The following is a 22,001-nucleotide window of genomic DNA, read 5'->3' as shown; positions in this document are numbered from 1 at the left end:
TGCACTACCGGTCGGAGGGTGGCATTCGCATATCGTACAGCCGTTACGGCGCCCTCCATGACTACCAGTGGCGTACGTCGGCCCCACATAGTGCCACCCCAAAACAGCAGGGAACTTCCACCTTGCTGCACTCACTGGACAGTGTGTCTAAGGCGTTCAGTCAGAGCGGGTTGCCTCCAAACATGTCTCCGACGATGTCTGGTTGAAGTCATATGCGACACTCATCGGTAAAGAGAACGTGATGCCAATCCTGAGCGGTTCATTCATCATGGTTTTGGGCCCATTTGTATCGCGCAGCATGGTGTCGCGGTTGCAAAGATGGACCTCGCCATGGACGTCGGGAGCGAAGTCACGCATCATGCGGCCCACTGCGCACAGTTTGAGACGTAACACGACGTCCTGTGGCTGCACGAGCCATAATCCATAGGTAGCGGTAATCCATTGCAGTAGTAGCCCTTGGGCGGTGCGGGCTTTCAAATAAAAATGATGTGATGAAATTATGTGTTGGCCGTCAACTACGCACCCACAGACTCAGAGTTGCAGTATGAAAAGTTTTGACTGGTTTCGTTGTCTAGGGGCTGGGATACGTAGTTGCTGCATTACAAGCCAAATACCACTGAGTGTACAGTATACAATATGAATACACACATGAATCGAATAGTCGAAGGTTCCTACCACTCAGCAATTGCGAATGTAACGTAGAAGTTTATAAATGAAAGATTGTAATTAAATAAAATCTGCAGCTACTATCTTAACGACTTTAAATGATGAGTACGATAGTAGAAGTACTATTGAGAATGCGGCATATTTCTGCAAAACACTTATTGGTGTCGATGGTCCAGCAATTAAATAAAATATAAGTTGAATAACAGGGAAACAATAGATTCCTAGTTCACGTAATTAGTTATGAACCACAACATAGCTCACGAGATATTCACTTCTAAACGCATACTACGTCTTCACTGCAGAATCCACGGAAATCACACAAGAGCACAAGTCGGCACTCTGAAATATTTCTGTCTCTCGCGACCACGCGCAAACTGCTCCACTGTCCAAGTCTTTCCCCACGACTCTGAGTCCGTCGCGCCGTCGCTTCCCTCACGCTGCACCCTTCAGAATTCCTCGTGCCCTCCCCGGAAACGATGCTCTTCTCCCACTTCCATCCAGTCTACCCATTCAGGAGCGCTGTGATTGGCTAGAGCGCTTCCTCCATGTCTCCAAGCCAACGCATACTCAAATGTTCAAATGTGTGTGAAATCTTATGGGACTTAACTGCTAAGGTCATCAGTCCCTAAGCTTACACACTACTTAACCTAAATTATCGTAAGGACAAACACACACACCCATGCCCGAGGGAGGACTCGAACCTCCGCCGGGACCAGCCGCAACGCATACTCACAAACGTATTGAATCACATACGAAATGCTGGATTTACATTTAAACAACTCGGGATTAAATAAATATTCCTACGGCTGGACCGTAAACACGCTCTAACACACATTATTAAATACATAAACAAATTAAATAGACATATATCAAAGGAATAGCAAGCAAAAATAGGCCAGTAGCCTAATATCTCTGTGTTTTCTAAAACACAGTAAATAGTTGACCAATTTATTCATGAATAGCGTATATCGGATATAAACAAAGACATAGATGAATAAATATATTTATAAGCATGCTGCTACCCTTTTTTCGTGTAACTATGGAGTACTTACGGCCTGACGCGATCGATAGTAATCAGCCACTTTGACCTCCAATAAATCATGTAGTATTCAAGTTACATGCCTGTAATTCATACTAATTTAAGTTTACATTAATAGCTTTCGAAAGACATGTAGATCGATGAAATTGGATGAACCGTTTATATTTTGGAAATTCGTTGCGGGGTGTTACTTGTATAATTTATCGTCAGATACTAAACTTTAAACTAATAAAGATATTGAAAATCTGATTACACCCTCAGAATGGTCGTGCAATTAATGGTAATGTACGTGTTTCTTTTTGAGGTATCATGCTTCATCTGCCTACTATTAATTTCTATATGAACTGTGAAGTGTCTGCCATTAAGGTTTCACAAAGTCCGCCATCTTTGGCACCCCCAGCGTGCAGCGTCACCAAGAAATTTCCAGCCACATGCTCGATGGACCACGTGTTGGGGCTCCCCTCAAGCTCAGCTAACGTTCGGCACCCCGTGGTTGCTGCCGAGCCACGGCTTTGACGAGCGTCCTGTGCGGCCGCCCCAACTCCGAACATATCATATTTCCAGGGCGCCGCAACTCGCCCGTTACCTCACAGCGGCCTGAGCGAGGCATGTCATTGACAGTTCCTGTCTCTCTGTATCTCCTCATGTCCAAACAGCATCGCTTTGGTTCACTCCGTGATGCCTGGACAGTGCAATCGTTGAGAGCTCTTCCTGACACAAAGTAACAATGCAGACGCGATGGAACCGCGGTGTTGACCGTCTAGGCATGGTTGAACGACAGACAACATGAGTAATGTACCTCCTTCCTGGTGTAATGACTGGAAATGATCGGCTATCGGACCCCCTCCGTCTAACAGACGCTGCTCATGCATGTTAGTTTACATCTTTGGGCGGGTTTAGTGACATCTCTGAACAGTCAAAGGGACTGTGTCTGTGATACAATATCCACAGTCAACGTCTATCTTCAGGAGTTCTGGGAACCGGAGAGAAGCAAAACTTTTTTTGATGTGTGTATGTCAAACGCTCGAGTGAGAGGGGAGGGGCGCCACTACCAAGTTTTCGCCCCGATTCGGAAACATTGCAGACACTCGGCTGCCCGCCAGCATGAAAGGAGGCGGCGAGAGAGATTTCTATCATCAGTGGGGCAAGGAGTCAGGAGAGTTCACTGACTTCGAACGTGGGGTAGTTAGGGCGTCATCTGAGTAACAAATACATCAACGATATTTCAACCCTTCTCAAGCTGCCCAAGTCGACGGTTAGTGATGTGATTTTGAAGTGGAAACGGAATGGAACCACCACAGCTAAACCAAGACATAGCAGACCTCATGTACTGAAAGATAAGGGCCATCGAGCATTGCAGATGGTGGTTATGGCATGCAGTCAGCGGAATTAATCACTTGTGAGTACCAAAGTGTTACTAGCGATCCAGTTGGCGCAACGACTGTGCGTAGGGAGTTAATGACAACGGGGTACAGTGGTCGAGCAGCCCCTCATAAGCCACACATTTCCGCAGTCGCTGCTAAGAGACGCTTGAGGTAGTGTAAGGAGCGATACAATTATATAGTGGTTGGCTGAAAACAAGTAATTTGGCGTGATGAATCACGCTCGATGCTGTGGCACTACGATGGCATGGTCTGGGTTTGGCGAATACTTGAAGAGCGTTACCTGGCATTATGTGTAGCGTCAACGGTGGAATACAGAGGAGGTGGTTTTACTCTATGGTGGTTTTTTATTAGTTAGAGTTTGGTCCCCGTGCTGCGCTTACGCAAACGCAAAATACGGAAGCATATGAACGGATTTTTTAGCCGCGCGTACTGCCTACACAAGAGGAAAAGTTCGGAGATGATGATTGTTCGTGTCAGCGTGATAGTGTGACCTGTAAGACAATGGTTTGTGGACAATAACATTCCCAAAATGGACTGTCCTGTCCTGAGCCCCGACCTGGACACAATGGAAAGCCTTTGGGGTGAGTTATAATGTCGACTTCGCTAAAGACACTAGTGTACAACATCACTACCTAGGAAGAATGGGATCCCATTCCTCAACAGACATTTAACCATCGCATTGGAAGTGTCTCCGACAGAATTCAGGTCCTCATAAAGGCGAGGGGTGGACACACCACATACTAATGTCCGCTAATAGACGTCCGGGTACTCTTTATCAGCTAGTGCAATAATATTCCCACTGATGTTTATTTCTGTACAGAACACCTACACATCAGAAAATAATGATTCGCCAGCCATAGCAACGTCTGAAGCAGTTAGAAGCAGAAACTAGTCGCAGTGACACAAACTTACCTGTTATACATAGAGTGAACATTAATAAAACCGACAAACTGCAGCGTCGGATTCCCGACTGGAAATGGAGGAAAAAAGGTCCTACGAACATGTGTCCGGAACAGCATCGTTGCCAGGGTTGGCGCTGACGATTGACGACACCTCCTCTAACATTATGCCGCGTATTCCTTGTGTGTTGCAGGTTGTGTGAATGACGCACGTTCTGCAAGCAGCAAACTAGTCCCGTATTCACATCGGGAACATGTCGAGATGGTGTTTGTACACAGGAAAGCACATGAAAACGTCGCGAGGCAGCACGGCTGTACCAAAACAAGTACCCTCACAATCACCAACCACATCACGCAACATTGCAAGCCCTTTTTGGGCGTTTGGGTGATCATGCGTCCTTTCACACAGACGAAGGAACAGGAGGACGGCGGAATGTGCGTTCACAGGATTTGAAGGATCGGGTTTCGCAGGATACTGAGACGAACTCTAGTAAAAGTTCCACAACAGTATCACTACGGCACACACGTTATTCATTTACTCAGAAAGCAAATAAACGAAATGATTAGAAATGAAACTAACACGACCCCCCTATTGAAGGGCAGCGAGGCCCCTAGGGGCCGCGATATACAGTTTGAAACCCTGCTACAAGCACACGATAGCAAGTACACGCTAGCTCGATGTAAGTTTCTGAAACGCCCTTTTTAACTGATCTCAGTGCTGAAGCCTTGGCGTTCCTTAACTGCATTTCTGCATCTTTTTTCCTTAAATGAAAAGTAAATCGGCCATTTGCCAAACCACTAATGCCATTAAAACTTCTCTAACATAATATTGTTTTCAGCACAAACACTTATAATGAAAAGTGGCAAAATTTTCCAATCGGAGCCATTCATGTAAACAGTTTATTGTGTGATCAGTGAGCGAATAAAATAATACGAGCACTTTCAGAAATTTATCGCAACCTAGTGGAGAGTTTCTATAAAATGATGAGGATTTTAATGACACTTAACTACGGAAATCATTATTTACTGTAGCATTTAGTCATTAATAGGACCAACGGCCTTGCCGCAGTGGTAACACCGGTTCCTGTCAGATCACCGAATTTAAGCGCTGTCAGGCTGGGCTAGCACTTGGATGGATGACCATCCCGTCTGCCGAGCAAGTGGGGTGCACTCAGCCTTTGTGAGGCAAACTGAGGAGCTACTCGATTGAGAAGTAGCGGCTCCGGTCTCGTAAACTGACATTCGGCCGGAAGAGCTGCGTACTGACCACATGCCCCTCCGTCTCCGCATCCAGTAACGCCTGTGGGCTGAGGATCACACGGCAGCCGATCGGTACCGTTGGGCCATCCAAGGCCTGTTCAGACGGAGTTTAGTTTAGTGTTTAGTCATTAATAACTATGTAATCAATTTACGTCATAAGAAGATGATAGATAATACACAGTTTCGACAGGCGGAACCTGAACAAACATATGCCAGTCGAGTACTGGATGTGTTATTAGATCAAGGCACAAAATCACACGCAACTCGACTGCACTTAGCAGCCAGAAATAAAATTTAAAAGGCCGAGTCTGTCCAGTGTCACAACACAACAGTTCATACGAAGTAATAAACACTGGCTGCAGTGAAATATTCAGTTTCCACATAAAAAGTTGTCATGCTAGTGAATAATGCATAGATATGTGCACGACAGTTCCTTCAGAAAGAAAAAAAGTATATCTGTAACAGCTCAAACGCGGGAAGGTCAGGACGTATCATTTATTATAAACAATATTGTAATATGTTAAGAATATGGACGCGACAGATTGCGCTACCAATATGTTCCAAGACGCCGTGCATAAAAACAGGATTTTTCCGGGGCTCGGACTCGAATAGTATATTATCTAGAAGTGACGTGTTCCCGTTTTCGAAAATCTTTATTCGTTATCGAGAAACACCCCAAAAACTTGGTTTATAGGTACTGAAACCGAGTCCCGGATTCCAAGACGGCTATGCACACCAAATGGCTGAAATTTTTAGGAAGTATTCCTGAGATCCATATCTTGAACAACCTTGAGCATTTTCTTACTATCTTTATCCGTTTCCGACATACAGAGGTTCAAAGAAACCCTACTTCTGCACCTAAAATGCGCACGTAATATCCGGTGTGAAACGAAATGTAAATAATAAATAAAGGCAGAAAATTACTCAAATTTTAACTCTATATCCTCTAGACATTTATCTGGAAATGTCAACTTCCAGTTTTCAAAACTCTTTCTTCGTTATCGAGAAACACTAAAAAAAATTTTTTTTGGGTACCAAAATGGAGTCGCGGATTCCAAGAGGCTGTAATTTTTATGATGTATTCCTAAGATCTCGATCTTGAACAATCTTGAAAATTTTCTTGATATCTTTATCCGATTCCGAGATACAGAGATTCAAATTCATCCTATTTGTACATTTAAAGTAGGCATGTAAAATCCGGTTTGAGGCGAAAATTTGGTTTATAGTATGACTTTTGTTTTTGAGTCATCAGTCTTCTGACTGGTTTGATACCATGAATTCCTCTCCTGTGCCAGCCTCTTCATCTCAGAGTAGCACTACCACACAATGCTGCCCTCCAAACGTACAGTCTTAGAAATTTCCCCCTAAAATCAAGGCCTGTGTTTGATACCAATAGGCTTCTCTCGATCAGGTATGCTCTTCTTGCCAGTATCTAGTCTGCTTTTGATGTCCTCTTTGTTCTGCCCGTCATTTGTTATTTTGCTACCTAGGTAGTAGAATTCCTTAACTTCATCTACTCTGTGACCATCAATCCTGATGCGAAGTTTCTCACTGTTTTGATTTCTGCTAGTTCTCATTACTTTCGTCTTTCTTCGATTTACTTTCAGTCCATATTCTTTACTCATTAGACTGTTCATTCCATTCAGCAGATCATGTAATTCTTCTTCACCTTCTCTCAGGATACCGAAGTCATCAGTGAATATGTACAAGACCCAAGAGGGAATAATAAGAGCGGGCGACAAAGAACGAGGTGGTCGGATTAAAAAGGGTGTAAACAGAGATGTTGTCTTTCGTCCCTACTGTTCAATCTGTACTTCGAGGAAGCAATGATGGAAATAAAAGAAAGGTTCAGGAGTGGAATTAAAGTTCAAAGTGAAAGGATATCAATGATACGATTCGCTCAAAGAACGTTTCTAGCATTACAACAGTGTACTAAGGCTAAACTGTAGTATCCTACTGCAATGACTCCTCTCCTAACTTTGAAAGTGGGAAATTTGTTCTCCGGTAAATTCGTCCATTAGGAATTTGTTATACTCGGTATAGGTCCATCTATATACCAGAGCATTCGACACGCATTCATTGTTCTAGACCTATCTGAAACAATGGAATAGACAATAAGCATCCAAATTAGCAATCTTTCTTTTACATTCTGCAACTTGGAAGGAGAATCCACTCGTAAACACTACTTTCTGAGAGGTGCGAGAATTTGCGTCGTTTTCAAACGTCAAACGAAAGCTTCTGAACGTGTCCGGAGGCATAAGCCCTATGGATGGAAGAATCGATTCGGCGGACATCGATAATCGTTTACTACAGTATGATCAAAAGTCTCGTTAATAACGAGGTCAGTGGAGACGGATCACTGTCTCATCTGAACACGTACGAGAGAAGAAAGTAGATGTATTGTCCATACATAAACCGTCCGAACATTAGCTAAAGTGATAGAGAGCAGTGACGAATAATAAAATGCAGTTTGGTCGTACGTTGTATTCACTCCGGATACAAGTCTTATCTTTCACTGATTTGACACTGTATCCGGTTCACATATAATTTTTCAGTTTTTATTTATTACCCATAATTCATCGAAAATCATATTGTACTTCCACATGTAAATTCGGTGATAGCGTAACTTAACGACACGTTTTCATGTGTTTTCCCACTTCCATAAGGCAAGAGAGTAGCTAATTATTTTTGTTGTCGGGTAATCTATGTATCCGATCAGTTTGGTCCTAGCTAGCTGTTTTGATGATACAAAGAATCCATCTATTTTTTGGATGAGTAATGATGTAATGTACACGACAAAACAAAAAAGTACTTGTTACTGTTTACTCGTTCTTTGCTTTATTATAAATGTTCTGCCGCAAAGATGAAATGCAATTCTGTAATTCTGTGATAAAAAAGAGGAAACTCATGCAAAATCGGAAACATATACACAGCTACATACATATATACCATATATGTGATCATTACACCAAATTTTCAAACCTGATATTTTTTTAAGAAAGTAGATAAGACAGTAACTGAAGAGGGTGGAAGCGTAGAGACTACACCAAGGACGTGAAAAGTAAAAATAATCACTAAAGCTGCATAAATTAAAAGATTCTTTAGTGAATAAAACAAGAAAATGTTTATGACTTTTCTGTTTGGCATTTTCAAAAATGGCTCTGAGCACTATGCGACTTAACTTCTGAGGTCATCAGTCGCCTAGAATTTAGAACTAATTAAACCTAACTAACCTAAGGACATCACACACATCCATGCCCGAGGCAGGATTCGAACCTGCGACCGTAGCGGTCGCTCGGTTCCAGATTGTAGCGCCTAGAACCGCACGGCCACTCCGGTCGGCGTTTGGCATTTTGTCCTTGATTGAACAGATTATGCCCGTTTCACAAGAGTGAATAATAAAATAATAAAACTTAGTTGATTAGTAACCATTGTAATTTCACAATTTTAGATTTCTGTACGTATCTTTGACGTCGAGACAGAGGCTCAGAAACAACTCTACGTCAGTTACATTAAAGCTTTCGCTCTTTTAATACTCCCTATGGTGTTCATTATATGCTTCTTGATACTATCGAGCACTAATTTTCTGGGAAAATTTTGATATTAAATATCTCTGTAGGCGGAAAATTCCGCCGAATTATAGTATTAGTCTTGATGAAAACTGTGGAAAACGGTTACTCTAGGTATTTTACTTCATTAATCTTATACATGTGTAGAATATGAAGGAGAAAGGAAAGGAAACTGATATTCACAAACTTTGTCTTCTTTTATCCCCTATGGATTTGTTCTGCTCTGCTCCTTCAGTGATTATTTCAGCAGTTTTTGACATCGTTTATAGGGTCTCTACACTTCTACCTCTTCGGCTGCAATCTTTCCCACGTATTATATAAATCCATATCTGTTAATTTGGTGTAATGACTATGGAATGACTGGTACGTATATACGTGTGAAGGCAGTATATGCAAACAACTACCAGTTTCACGCTCTCCTACTACGCCTCGTGAACCGATGAATGTTTCGTTTACAACTACGATAAATGAACTGAAAAAAAACTTTATCACGTATCAGAACTCGAACTTCGTAGCTTGAGTAACTTCTATTAACTCTTAGTCACGTTTTAGAATGGCTAATAGCTCTTGCTGTAAGTAGGAACTTGTAACACAGCAATAAGTAATATCTAAGAATAAAACTTTGCAATGTTGATTACATCATTCACGTTTTGATGAACCAAACATTAAAATACTGCTTAAGAAATAAATTTGGCTGAAATCTCATTTCATTCTCCAATGTTACTTTTGCTGACTTCTACAATTTCGATGACCTGCAGCTTCATGCCCTGTGAGAACCAGACTGTTAATCTTCAAGTAACTAAATTAGTTTCCAATCATTACCACTACGTTCAATATAAATATCCATTATTTCTAGTAACGAAGACGCTACAGTTCCAAAAGACATCTTTTGCGCAACTGATATGCAAAGGTGAAGGGTGGGTCACAGGATTTTCTTAGGAAGAATGTTTATTTTGTACTCACTATAGTAGAGTAGAAAACTGAGTTCTGACATTCCTATTTAGACTGTCAGCTGCTTGCCCCAACATGATTACACTCGCCAACTGAAAATAAAAACGCCCTTACAGCTTCTGCACCATCTGCGTGTCTGAAATTTGAATGGGAACTTGGCCTGAAAAGACGCGACCAAAATGAAAATTTTACGGTTAACCTCAGTCCGAACGTCACTGAAGCAGCTCCTATTACACCTCATGATCGATATACGATAGGCCGTACTTTCTTACGAACACGAAAGCTCCCCTCCGTTATCATTTCTTCCGAAAAACACGCCTTCTATTACCAAGTAATATAGTTGATGGTTGGAAACACAACATCGTTGTTGCAGAAAGTCTGCGAAAACCAGTTGATAGATGTTGGCCACTGATGAATCGTGCTTACGATTAGTGTTAACCTCCTCTGCGTCAGTTAGGGCCTGAACATGGTGCACTGAAGTACCGAAACTGATAGCCATATAATTAATAACATCGTAAATACAGGTGTAAGTGTCCCATTTTATTACATAAGTGTACGGCCAAAGTCCCTCAAACCTCCAATTAGCAGGATGCACATAAAAAATAAAATAAAATATAAATGCCCCTACAAGAAAATTCTTCTGGAGTAAAATACAGTGTTGTAACACCAAGCAAATAGATGGGTGGTTTCTCCCCCTATATTCTTTTGACTCATCTAGTGTTCCATCTCTAGTTATCTCGATGTTCATGGGATGTTACACTCGAATTTTCGCTCCTTCACTGTAGCAATATTTTCGCTCCTTAACTTTAGCGGTAAAGTATCATACTGTAATTTTACAACAAAATAACACACACAACAGGAAACGTTATAAGAAAATAAGGTATACACGTGACATATAAAACAAACAACACTTTGCAGGAAAGATTAAAAATACCCAACACCACCATAGGTAAATTCAACAAAGCGGGTATACACCAGCTAACCTACAAGGGCTGTGATTCAGTAAACATCGGACAGGCATATAGAAATTGCAGGACAACATACCTGGAACATTTAAGGGCACTGAAACATGACAGCGCACACTGGAACATTTGCAGACCAGCTAATTCAAAAACAACAACCACGCGAGTGGCATAGAAACAGACCTCCAAATCCTAAAATGCAGTAATCATCTGTACCATTTTAATAATAGAAGACAATTACCACAAAACACTATTTTGCACGCTACACGACTATCAAACAACACAAAATAAAAACACACACACACACACACACACACACACACGCACACGCACGCACACACGCACGCAACCAAGAACGCACGCAGGCGCATATGCTCGAAAACACAAGAAAAAACACACACACACAGAACGAAAGCAAACGGAACAATTTCAGTCTTCGGGCCAACAAACTAAAACAGAACAGCGAAATAAATGACAGTCAAAAGGGCATTAACAAAGCAAACTGTGCAGTGAAACGTGTGTCCAAACCACAGCAACACAACAAAACGCAGAATAGGTTCAAATGGCTCTGAGCACTATGGGACTTAACATCTGAGGTCATCAGTCCCCTATAACTTAGAACTACTGAAACTTAACTAACCTAAGGACACCGCACACATCCATGCCCGAGGCAGGATTCGATCCTGCGACCGTAGCGGTCGCGCGGTTCCAGACTGAAGCGCCTAGAAGCGCTCGGCCACTGTGGCCGGCAAACGCAGAATTCTCAAATAAGCAGGAGAAAACGCCAGTAAACGCTGTTAAAAAACGTAACATAATCCGTGAATAAGAAACCACACCAAACACTTCTCCATATCAAAGCTTCACAATTTTTTTACCAATGTCCACAGGTTATTGCAACTATACAAAAACAACAAAAACACATTTGACACACAAACACAAAACAGCCACTGCTCAAGAAAAACCAAGCACAATAAAGCTAGGGCCAAAAAAGGGGCATATTCCACGATTTTCATCGGAATAAGCATTTGAAAGGTTCGATTATAAACAAAAATACAGTGCAGACGATATCCTATGATATCTTACGTTTGCAAATGACAATGTATATTAATTTAGACCTGTGACTGACTTGGGTTGGCAGCCACAAAACACACAAATGTAAAATAAGAGGTAAAGTACAGATGTAATTTAAATAACAACAAAATCCGATGTCCCGTGTTTCCTAACCTAAATGTAATCTGTATGTATGTATTTAAAAACAAATGAAAGAAAAAAGCTCACTGAGGATACCACAACTATGACGAAACAAGTGTGGGCATTAAAGCAAAACAATAATTGTGTTCTCGCAGAAGGCAGACCCATCTATAATTCATTATGTAGCAATAAGCATTATACTCTCCCACGATTAGAGGTACCTTGTGTTGCTTCTGTCAAAAAAAAAAAAACTACGAAAAATTATTGTACTAATAAGCAGAATTACAATGCGAGCTGAATACAAATAAATGCAGAACTTGCAGAAGAAAAGTCATCTGATAAAAGAAGTTGAAACACATACAGACATTTATTTGCATTCGAAACAAATGGATGAGGAGATAAAACAGCTACTAGTATCGACTATTTAATAAAAGCACGCCCAGTTACACGGAACAGAGCTTCCACATCTTGAACCCTGAAATGCCAGGAATGTTCACATAATAGGGTCAAGCTGTTATATGTTATGCTGAAACAGCAAAAATATAAAAGATGTGCACCATGGGCCTTTAACTGGTACGCCGTAGTTGTTTTTGTCATAGCACAGTCTGTTGGCACATATTAATCTTTTTTTGCCTTTTGCAGCTACACCTGTATGGCTAGACTTTATTGATAGCACTGAGAAACACCGTTGTGTACTCCGGTGTTTTGCCACAAGAGTGCTTGTGGATCGGCTTCGGCGGGAGAGTCCCGCAGCGGAAAGACAACAGCCGTATCGGCGGCCTTTCCCATCTGCGGCCTAATTCCAATTTAACGACGGCCTAAGATGCAGACGACGACCGTGAAAGCGCTCTGTATCGCCACCCCCCTTATCTGCAGCCAGATGTTTGTCGCGCAGCGCCCTCCGACTTCCTCGTGAGCTCACAATATAAGGAGCCGACAGGTCGTTCCGGCCACCTCAACCGCAGCCGCAGCCATGAGATCCATAGTACTCCTGCTGGCCACCGTAGCCGCCGTACACGGTAAGCGCCCCTGTTGGCTTCTACACAATCAATGCGTTTTCACTCACTCTCTTCTGCCGCTCGCTGTTCTACCATACAGAAATTTTAAAACTCTGTAAGCTGAATAACGTTCTAGTATATTCGAAACTGTTTATCACGAAGTTGTCAGGGCTTTCAAGCTGCAGAAATTTAGATAATAAAATCTCCATCAGTAGTTTTCTAACGCATGACAATTACCGCATTCTAGCGCATAAGAGTGAAATCGGAATCAACAAATACACTATTGGCCATTAAAATTGCTACACCAAGAAGAAATGCAGATGATAAACGGGTATTCATTGGACAAATATATTATACTAGAAATGACATGTGATTACATTTTCACGCAATTTGGGTGCGTAGATACTGAGAAATCAGTACCCAGAACAACCACCTCTGGCCGTAATAACGGCCTTGATACGCCTGGGAATTGAGTCAAGCAGAGCTTGGATGGCGTGTACAGGTACAGCTGCCCATGCAGCTTCAACACGATACCACAATTCATCAAGAGTAGTGACTGGCGTATTGTGACGAGCCAGTTGCTCGGCCACCATTGACCAGACTTTTTCAATTGGTGAGAGATCTGGAGAATGTGCTGGCCAGGGCAGCAGTCGAACATTTTCTGTGCCCAGAAAGACCCGTACAGGACCTGCAACATGCGGTCGTGCATTATACTGCTCAAATGTAGGGTTTAGCAGGAATCGAATGAAGGGTAGAGCCACGGGTCGTAACACATCTCAAATGTAACGTCCAGTGTTCAAAGTGCCGTCAATGTGAACAAGAGGTGACCGAGACGTGTAACCAATGGCACCCCGTACCATCACGCCGGGTGATACGCCAGTATGGCGATGACGAATACACGCTTCCAATGTGCGTTCACCGCGATGTCGCCAAACACGGATGCGACCATCATGACGCTGTAAACAGAACCTGGATTCCTCCGAAAAAATGTCGTTTTGCGATTCGTGCACCGAGGTTCGTCGTTGAGTACACCATCGCAGGCGGTCCTGTCTGTGATGCAGCGTCAAGGGTAACCGCAGTCATGGTCTCCGAACTGATAGTCCATGTTGCTGCAAACGTCGTCGAACTGTTCGTGCAGATGTTTATTGTCTTGCAAACGTCCCCATCTGTTGACTCAGGGATCGAGACGTGGCTGCACGATCCGTTACAGCCATGCGAATAAGATGTCTGTCATCTCGTTTGCTAGTGATGCGATAAACCGCAATCGCGATAGGCTACAATCCGACTTTTATCAAAGTCGGAAACGTGATGGTACGCATTTCTCCTCCTTACACGAGGCAGCACAACACCGTTTCACCAGGCAACGCCGGTCAACTGCTGTTTGTATATGAGAAATCGGTTAGGAACTTTCCTCATGTCAGCACGTTGTAGGCGTCGCCACCGGCGCCAACCTTGTGTCAATCCTCTGAAAAGCTAATCATTTGCATTTCACAGCATCTTCTTCCTGTCGGTCAGATTTCGCGTCTGTAGCACGTCATCTTTTTGGTGTAGCAATTTTAATGGCCAGTAGTGTACTCATATTTTCCCAACGAACTTCACATCTTATCTGTGACCAAGTACAGCCATAAACAAGAGAAATGTATAAAGAATTTTAATCTTTTTTTCACTCCCTGCTTATTCTTCTCCGAGCCAGCTCCGGCCAATACATATGTTACGCTTATTAGATTACGCTCTTCTGTCATTAAATTGTAGGTTTTTTTGCTTAGTCTCTTCCATGTCAATTTAGTATTCCAGATGCCGCTGAAACATAGTGCAACTCGAGAGAATAATCGCTCCAACTTTCTTTGCGACGAGTAGCAGTCGTGTTTTCATTGAAATATGAAATGCTCAAAATAATATGCTGCCTGTCTAAGAAATTTCAACGATAAAATTAACAAAATACGTAATAGAGGCATATTTTTACTGAGACCAGTAGTAGTGGAACAATAATCGAAGAACGTCGTTTTTCAGTGACAGATTACAGGTTCATATATTACGTAACCCTAGTTTTTTCATTCATTCTTCTTCTTTCCCGTTTCCAAAATGCAAATTAATTACATATTTATTTAATTCCCACGAATATTTAGCATTAAACTGCTGTAAAAAACTGAAATCAAAGACTCGAGGCACGGAAATTGTATATTGTGTTGATTAAAAGAGTTAATAAAATTGCTATTATATTACTAGGCGAGAATATTGTAACGTGTTACACATTTTGGTGTTGTACACCACAGAATTTGCCTGTCACTCGAGAAGCAAACTAAATTCAATCCATAGACTACGAAATATTCCACGACAGTGTCCTGCTATATTGATTAGATGGGGCTCAACTTGAGAACGTACAGTTTTCACTGACGTCACGATTAAAATACGAAAATTACTTGGTGTGTTTTCTGAATGACCATACTGCGTCCATAACTAATAAATCATCCCTAGATTTACAAAGATAACTTCTTGCCTGCGCATAGGTTCTCTGATTTTACTTCGTAACTAATGTCTTCTAAGTTCGGCTATATAACTACGTTCTTACCTACACAGTTTCTCGTGCGCTATTTCTGAAACACTCTTTTACAATATTTATTAGAATCGGGTAAGCTAGAGTTGGTCGTAGATTCTCTTCACAATTAACTGGTTCATCTACTTTCTTCAGTACCCGGTACAGGCGCTGAACGATGTTCTGTCATTCACTGATGTGGATGCCTGCACTCAGTTCCTCGGTACCACGGATGATTTTATTTTCCTCGGTGAGACTCGTAATAACATTCCCATACATTCTATTCCCAAAGGGCGCCTTAGGTTGGGATTGAACCAGCGCTCAGTGAGCAAATTAAAGTCCCATGAGAATAAAACAGTCACCGAGTCTAATCAATTTAATTTCTTCTAAAGTATTGTGCAATACGATGAAGAGGAAACAGCAGCAAGGTGGAGTTTTAAGTTGATCGTCCAGACAGATTTAAGCGTTTGAATCGGAAGACCACGACCGGTGAACACCGGGTGTGCAGACTACAGCCCTGACGTGAGATTCAGTTCTAATTTATTACAAATTATTCGGTAACATCAGTTGAAGAAAGGCAGAAACTGCTCACTTCATATACTCTTTTACCACAACCCTTTTTTGGTTGCCGTCCACATTCAGCCGACTTAATCAAATAACATGTTTCTCTTTCAATTAACAAATTGCTTAAAAAAGCGCATAACACATGTAAAATAATCCTAGCACAAACGTTCGGGAGCAGCACTTTTTACAGCTTATATATGTCTCGAAAAATTGGGTAGCGCACGACATTATTACTTGTATATTGCAAAAGGACGCTGAAGACGATCGAGGTCTGGAAAGTTTCGTGGAAAGCTAATGACTTAATAGAACAATTTTCGTTAAAAGAACCATCGGTCAAAAGTTGTGTGATAAGCCTTTCAATGACGCTCGAAATCATGTCCAGCACATGAGGTGCGTGAAATATTTCTATAATCTGTTTTATTTCTTAATTCTGGGCAAATCATTTCACAGAAAATTTGATCGATTTTTCCCTTTTTTGTTTTATAGTTTTGTTCAGAAAGTATGATCTTACTGGCATCTCATTCGCTTTCCTAGGCCTTCTGTTCATAAAAGGTCTTGAATTTAGTAGGCTGATCAGAAGGGAACTATTTTGACAGTTAAATATCGCACCAACGTAACATTTCATACGGCAAGTGGCTAGGCGTTTCAGCGTCTTCTTGTCTCGAAATGTCCTGTATTTAGTCGACGATTTGATGGGAGCCTTTTTGACATTTCAATATCAATCAACATAGCTTTTTACACACAAAATTGTTAGGCCTTAGAGAAATGAACTTTTTGACACTTCATTTACACAGCTAGCAGCAGCTGTTCGTCAAGAAGTTCAGTTTTCCCTCAAATCACTAATTAAGTTCTTCTTAATTGGTACGATTGGTTTAGAGCAATTAATTTTTTTGGCAGTTTGATATCCCGTTAATGCATTTTCGATTCTTCGTTTAGCTACGAAAACGCGGACAAAAATTTATTGCATTATTTTCCCTCAAATCAGTAAGTTTCTTTTAATTATCATGATTACTTTAAAGCAACTAAAGATTTTCTCGCTAAACTAGGCCTCACATTGGCCAATTTGATAATCCATTTGCCCGTTTCCCACCTTCGTTTGGCTATGAAAATCAGATAAAAAATTTTCCTCAAATCACTAATTAACTAATTACCCTGATTACTTTTAAGCAGGCAAACGATGTGATAACTCATCCGCCCATTTCCCGCTCTTCGTTTGGCTACGAAAAATCGAACAAGGATCCATTGCATGAGGCTCATCCAATGATTATGTTTCCCAATTTATTTCTCTTCAAAATAAAATGTGACAGTGACATGCAAGGGCAGGCCAGTTCGACTGGTATGTGCTAACAACACTCACACCAGCTTACGATGCACACCGCAGTATCTTGCCAGTATGCTTCCTGCTAGAATGGAATTACCTCTACGTTGTGTATCCGCTTGTGGGTTGCACTCTTATCATTCGCTTTTTCGCAGCAAAACAGCTATCTGCTGAAAGTTAACCTCTGTTTAAGGGGATGACTGCATAAGCATTTAAATGGTTCGATGCTGGTGTGTACAACTTGTAACCTCTGTTTAAGGGGATGACTGCATAAGCATTTAAATGGTTCGATGCTGGTGTGTACAATTTGTGGAAGGGCACAAAGAGGTGCATGTGAATAGCGCATGGGGAAACCCACTATAGAGACACGTGATGACGCCATTATTGCAGTTCGCAGAATTGTGGAGTTAGATTGTCACATTACCATTGACGACAACCTGGGGCTGCAATTGGGCGTTCATCTATCGCAAAAATCCTGTCAGACCTTCTTCACTACCGGAAAGACTGTGCAAGATGAGTGCCACATTTGCTGAGTGATGTCCACAAGCAAAACGGATAGATTCGGCCAGAGCATTTCTGGAAATACATCTTAAGAGGGAGTTCTGCCCTTCCAAATGGCTTTTCACTGTGTATGAGTCCTGACTCTATCATTTGGCTCCTGAGACAAAAACGTCAGAGCGTGGTGTGCCCCCAAAAAGGAAAGGTCACACATTAGGCAGAGGACATTATGACAGTCATTTTTTGGAACTATTCACTATCTGCCTCGCAACACCACAATGAATGCAGAGAGGTACTGTAATGTCTTGATGAATAATCGAGCTGCCACCAAAAGAAAACGTCCTCGACTTTTGTCTCGCAAAGTTCTGTTTCTTCATGACAATGCTCGGTGTCACACAGCTCGAATTATTCAGGCGGAGCATGGGAGATTCAACTTGAAAGTGTTCCCACATATGCACCAGATCTTGCCCAAGTGATTTTCACATGTTCCCCTAATTCCAGAATCATCTTGGAGATAAGCACTTTAACACCGATGATGAAGTCACATCAGCAGTGAACAGTTGTTTACGAGCATAGGATCCACCCTGCTACAACACTGGTTTGGAAAAGTTTGTGTCACGTTACCAAAATGCTTGGAAAAAGAAACGGAAGCACTTACAGTGTCAATAAACTTAGTTTTTAGATGCCCCTCGTACACCATGTAGGGAGCCCTGCTTTTATTCCTGTCAGATATTTGACAAGAAAATGTTGGTTACTCTGTTTCAAAAATTAGTTGAATCAACAACAGTGTATTGGGTGGTTATAATTAAAGTGCAGCTACTCACAAAGGTCCAGTGAGGGCTGTAATTACTGTATGACAGTGAAACTTAGTAGATACGCTAATGTGTCAAAGTGGAACTGATTAATACTGGAAAAAATAATTCCAGTTTTGACCACCGGTACAAATCTGGTGCTGTACAGCATCTCGTCGACATCTCCTCCGGTGCTCATATTGAACAAATTCTGTAAGTGTCAGTTAATAATAAAATCAATATTATGCCTTTCTGACTTGTTTCACTTTTTCTGCCCAAGTCCCATTTCTAATCCATTACATATTGAAACGTTTCTATACATCTTTCTTGAATTTACAGCGCAATACACTACTGGCCATTAAAAATGCTACACCAAGAAGAAATGCAGATGATAAACAGGTATTCATTGGACAAATATATTATACTAGAACTGACAAGTGATTACATTTTCACGCAATTTGATTGCATAGGTCCTGAGAAATCAGTACCCAGAACAACCACCTCTGGCCGTAATAACAGCCTTGATACGCCTGGGCATTGAGTCAAAGAGAGATTGGATGACGTGTACAGGTACAGCTGCCCATGCAGCTTCAACACGATACCACAGTTCATCAAGAGTAGTGATTGGCATATTGCCACAAGCCAGTTGCTCGGCCACCATTGACCAGACGTTTCCCATTGGTGAGAGATCTGGAGAATGTGCTGGCCGGGGCAGCAGTTGAACGTTTTCTGTATCCAGAAAGGCTCATACAGGACCTGCAACATGCAGTCGCGCATTATCCTGCTGAAATGTAGGATTTCGAAGGGATCGAATGAAGGGTAGAGCCACGGGTCCTAACACATCTGAAATGTAACGTCCACTGTTCAAAGAGCCGTCAATGCGAACAAGAGGTGACCGAGATATGTAACCAATGGCACCCCATACCATCACGCCGGGTGATACGCCAATATGGCGATGACGAATACACACTTCCAATGTGCATTCACTGCGATGTCGCCAAACACGGATGTGTGGCATCGTCAAGGGTAACCGCAGCCATGGTCTCCGAGCTGATAGTCCATGATGCTGCAAACGCCATCGAACTGTTTGTGCAGATGGTTGTTGTCTTGCAAACGTCCCCATCTGTTGACTCAGGGATCGAGACGTGGCGGCACGACCCATTACAGCCATGCAGATAAGATGCCTGTCATCTCGACTGCTAGTGATACAAGGTCGTTGGGAACCAGCACGGCATTCCGTATTACCCTCCTGAACCCACTGATTTCACCAGGCAACGCCGGTAAACTGCTGTTTGTGTATCAGAAATCGGTTGGAAACTTTCCTCATGTCAGAAGGTTGTCGGTGTCGCCACCGGCGCCAACCTTGTGTGAATGCTCTGAAAAGTTAATCATTTGCATATCACAGCATCTTCTTCCGGTCAGTTAAATTTCGCATCTATAGCACATCATCTTCGTGGCATAGTAATTTTAATGGCCAGTAGTGTTTTTGAACTTGGGGGCCAGAATTGGAACCAATTCTTTGCAGCAAAAATTTGTTCCGCACTAACCCATTACAATATCTACCACGTTTCGCTGCCATATGATTAAGCCCACACTTGAATTCTGTGAGCAGCTGCACTTAAGATATCACCACCCGGTAGTTCACAGACGATAACTGTAAATGGAATGAGGAGTTAAAAAAAGGCAAATGTGTAACATATGCATCTGTTTTATAGGATACGGCATCAACCGAGATGGCTTGGGTGCGAGCCTGGCCCAGGCCCAAGCACAGGCGCAGTCAGAGTCAGTGGGTTTCGGCGGCGGACTGCTGGGCGGAGAAGCGCTGAGCGCCGCGCAGTCGCAGGCGCAGGCACAGTCCAGCGCAATCGGCGAGGGCTTCGGCCTGCACGGCGGGATTCTCAAGCGCGGCGCCAACTACGGCGGCTACGGCGGCGGTCTGAGTGAGAGCCAGGCGCAGGCACAGGCGCAGGCGCAGGCGCTGGGCGAGGGCGGCTACGGCGGCTACGGAGGCGGCCTGAGCGCCAGCCAGGCGCAGTCGCAGGCGCAGGCATCTGGGGTGGGCGGCGGCTACGGAGGCGGCCTGAGCGCCAGCCAGGCACAGTCGCAGGCGCAGGCATCTGGGGTGGGCGGCGGCTACGGAGGCGGCCTGAGCGCCAGCCAGGCGCAGTCGCAGGCGCAGGCATCTGGGGTGGGCGGCGGCTACGGCGGCGGTCTGAGCGCCAGCCAGGCACAGTCGCAGGCGCAGGCCGCCGGCTTCGGCGGCGGATACGGCGACTACGGCGGAGAAGGCGCCGCGCTCAGCCAGGCGCAGTCCCAGGCGCAGGCGCAGGCTGCCGGCGTCGATGTCGACTACTAACTCACACCTCCACTGTTCCTTCATTACGTGAAATAAACAAGAACATTTTGTTACATCTGTCTGTCTCATTTCACTGATGGCCATGTGTCTCAGCTCCTACCACTGCCCCTTCAATGTTTCCTGGAGCATTTCACTTTTCAGGTGACACTGGTAAATATACTGTGTTGGGAAAAAATGAAATTCTCTCCAGGGAAGATAATTTTATCGACATTAATGCGACAGTAGGAGTGTATGATGAGAAATACAGGCCAAATGGAACACTCACCTCACAGTGAGGTCTTCCTAAACAGTAGCATGAATGCACCCCCCTCTGGTAGCAATGCAGGCACTTTGTAATGCTTGTCTGTTGTTTGAACTTGGTGACTGATGTGGTATGGTGGTCTTCTGTCTTTCGCCTTTCCCCCACATGAAGTTACACTCACCTCCTGATTTGTGGTCCCTGGACCAGCAAGATGTTGGACTTCTTCTCCTTGGAGGTGTTCATTCAACTAATTGATAGCTTCGTTCAATGACAAAGTGACAGTGACAAGTATACAGTTCTATCACTTGAGCCTTTTCCCACAGTTACGCAGGGTCAGCCATTGTTAATCGGGTTTGGCATGTTAATGTGTAAGGGGTGGCCAGATGCCCTTCCTGCGGCCACCCCGTACCCCCCGGGACGGAATTAGTTTACCCCAACTGTCTTCATCGAGTGTAATCCACGGTATAGTGCCAAAGTGTTCAGATGTCTGCGAGCTGTGGAACTGAGGCGGAACATGGGGACCAGCTCAGCATTCACCTAGCGGGATGTGGAAAACCGCCTAAAAACCACATCCAGGCTGGCCGGCACATCGGCCCTCGTTGTTAATCCACCGGGCGGATTCGATCCGGGGCCGGCGCGCCTACCCGAGTCCAGGAAGCACTATGTTAGTGCTCTCAGCTACCCTGGCGGGGAGTGAGAAGTATACAGTACATCATACTAAATGCGATAGTAATTGTAGTGAAACATACGAATGTGAAGTAGCCTGTGACAACTCTGAGT

At 43.2% G+C, this 22,001-nt stretch overlaps 1 protein-coding gene across 1 annotated transcript in view; it reads left to right on the top strand.

Moving 5' to 3' along the window:
- The window catches only part of LOC124777727 (uncharacterized PE-PGRS family protein PE_PGRS54-like), a 103,603-nt gene extending 82,623 nt beyond the window's left edge, over window positions 1–20,980 (top strand). Inside the window, exons 4-5 of the mRNA XM_047253228.1 lie at window positions 20,340–20,552; window positions 20,634–20,980. Of these exons, the coding sequence (XP_047109184.1) occupies window positions 20,340–20,552; window positions 20,634–20,980 (560 nt within the window). The remainder of the gene's footprint in view (window positions 1–20,339; window positions 20,553–20,633) is intronic.
- Window positions 20,981–22,001: the final 1,021 nt, after the last annotated feature.

The sequence above is a fragment of the Schistocerca piceifrons genome, chromosome 1 (genome assembly GCF_021461385.2).
Source record: "Schistocerca piceifrons isolate TAMUIC-IGC-003096 chromosome 1, iqSchPice1.1, whole genome shotgun sequence".
NCBI classification, from domain to species: Eukaryota; Metazoa; Arthropoda; class Insecta; order Orthoptera; family Acrididae; genus Schistocerca; species Schistocerca piceifrons.
This window is presented reverse-complemented; position numbering and strand designations above follow the sequence as displayed.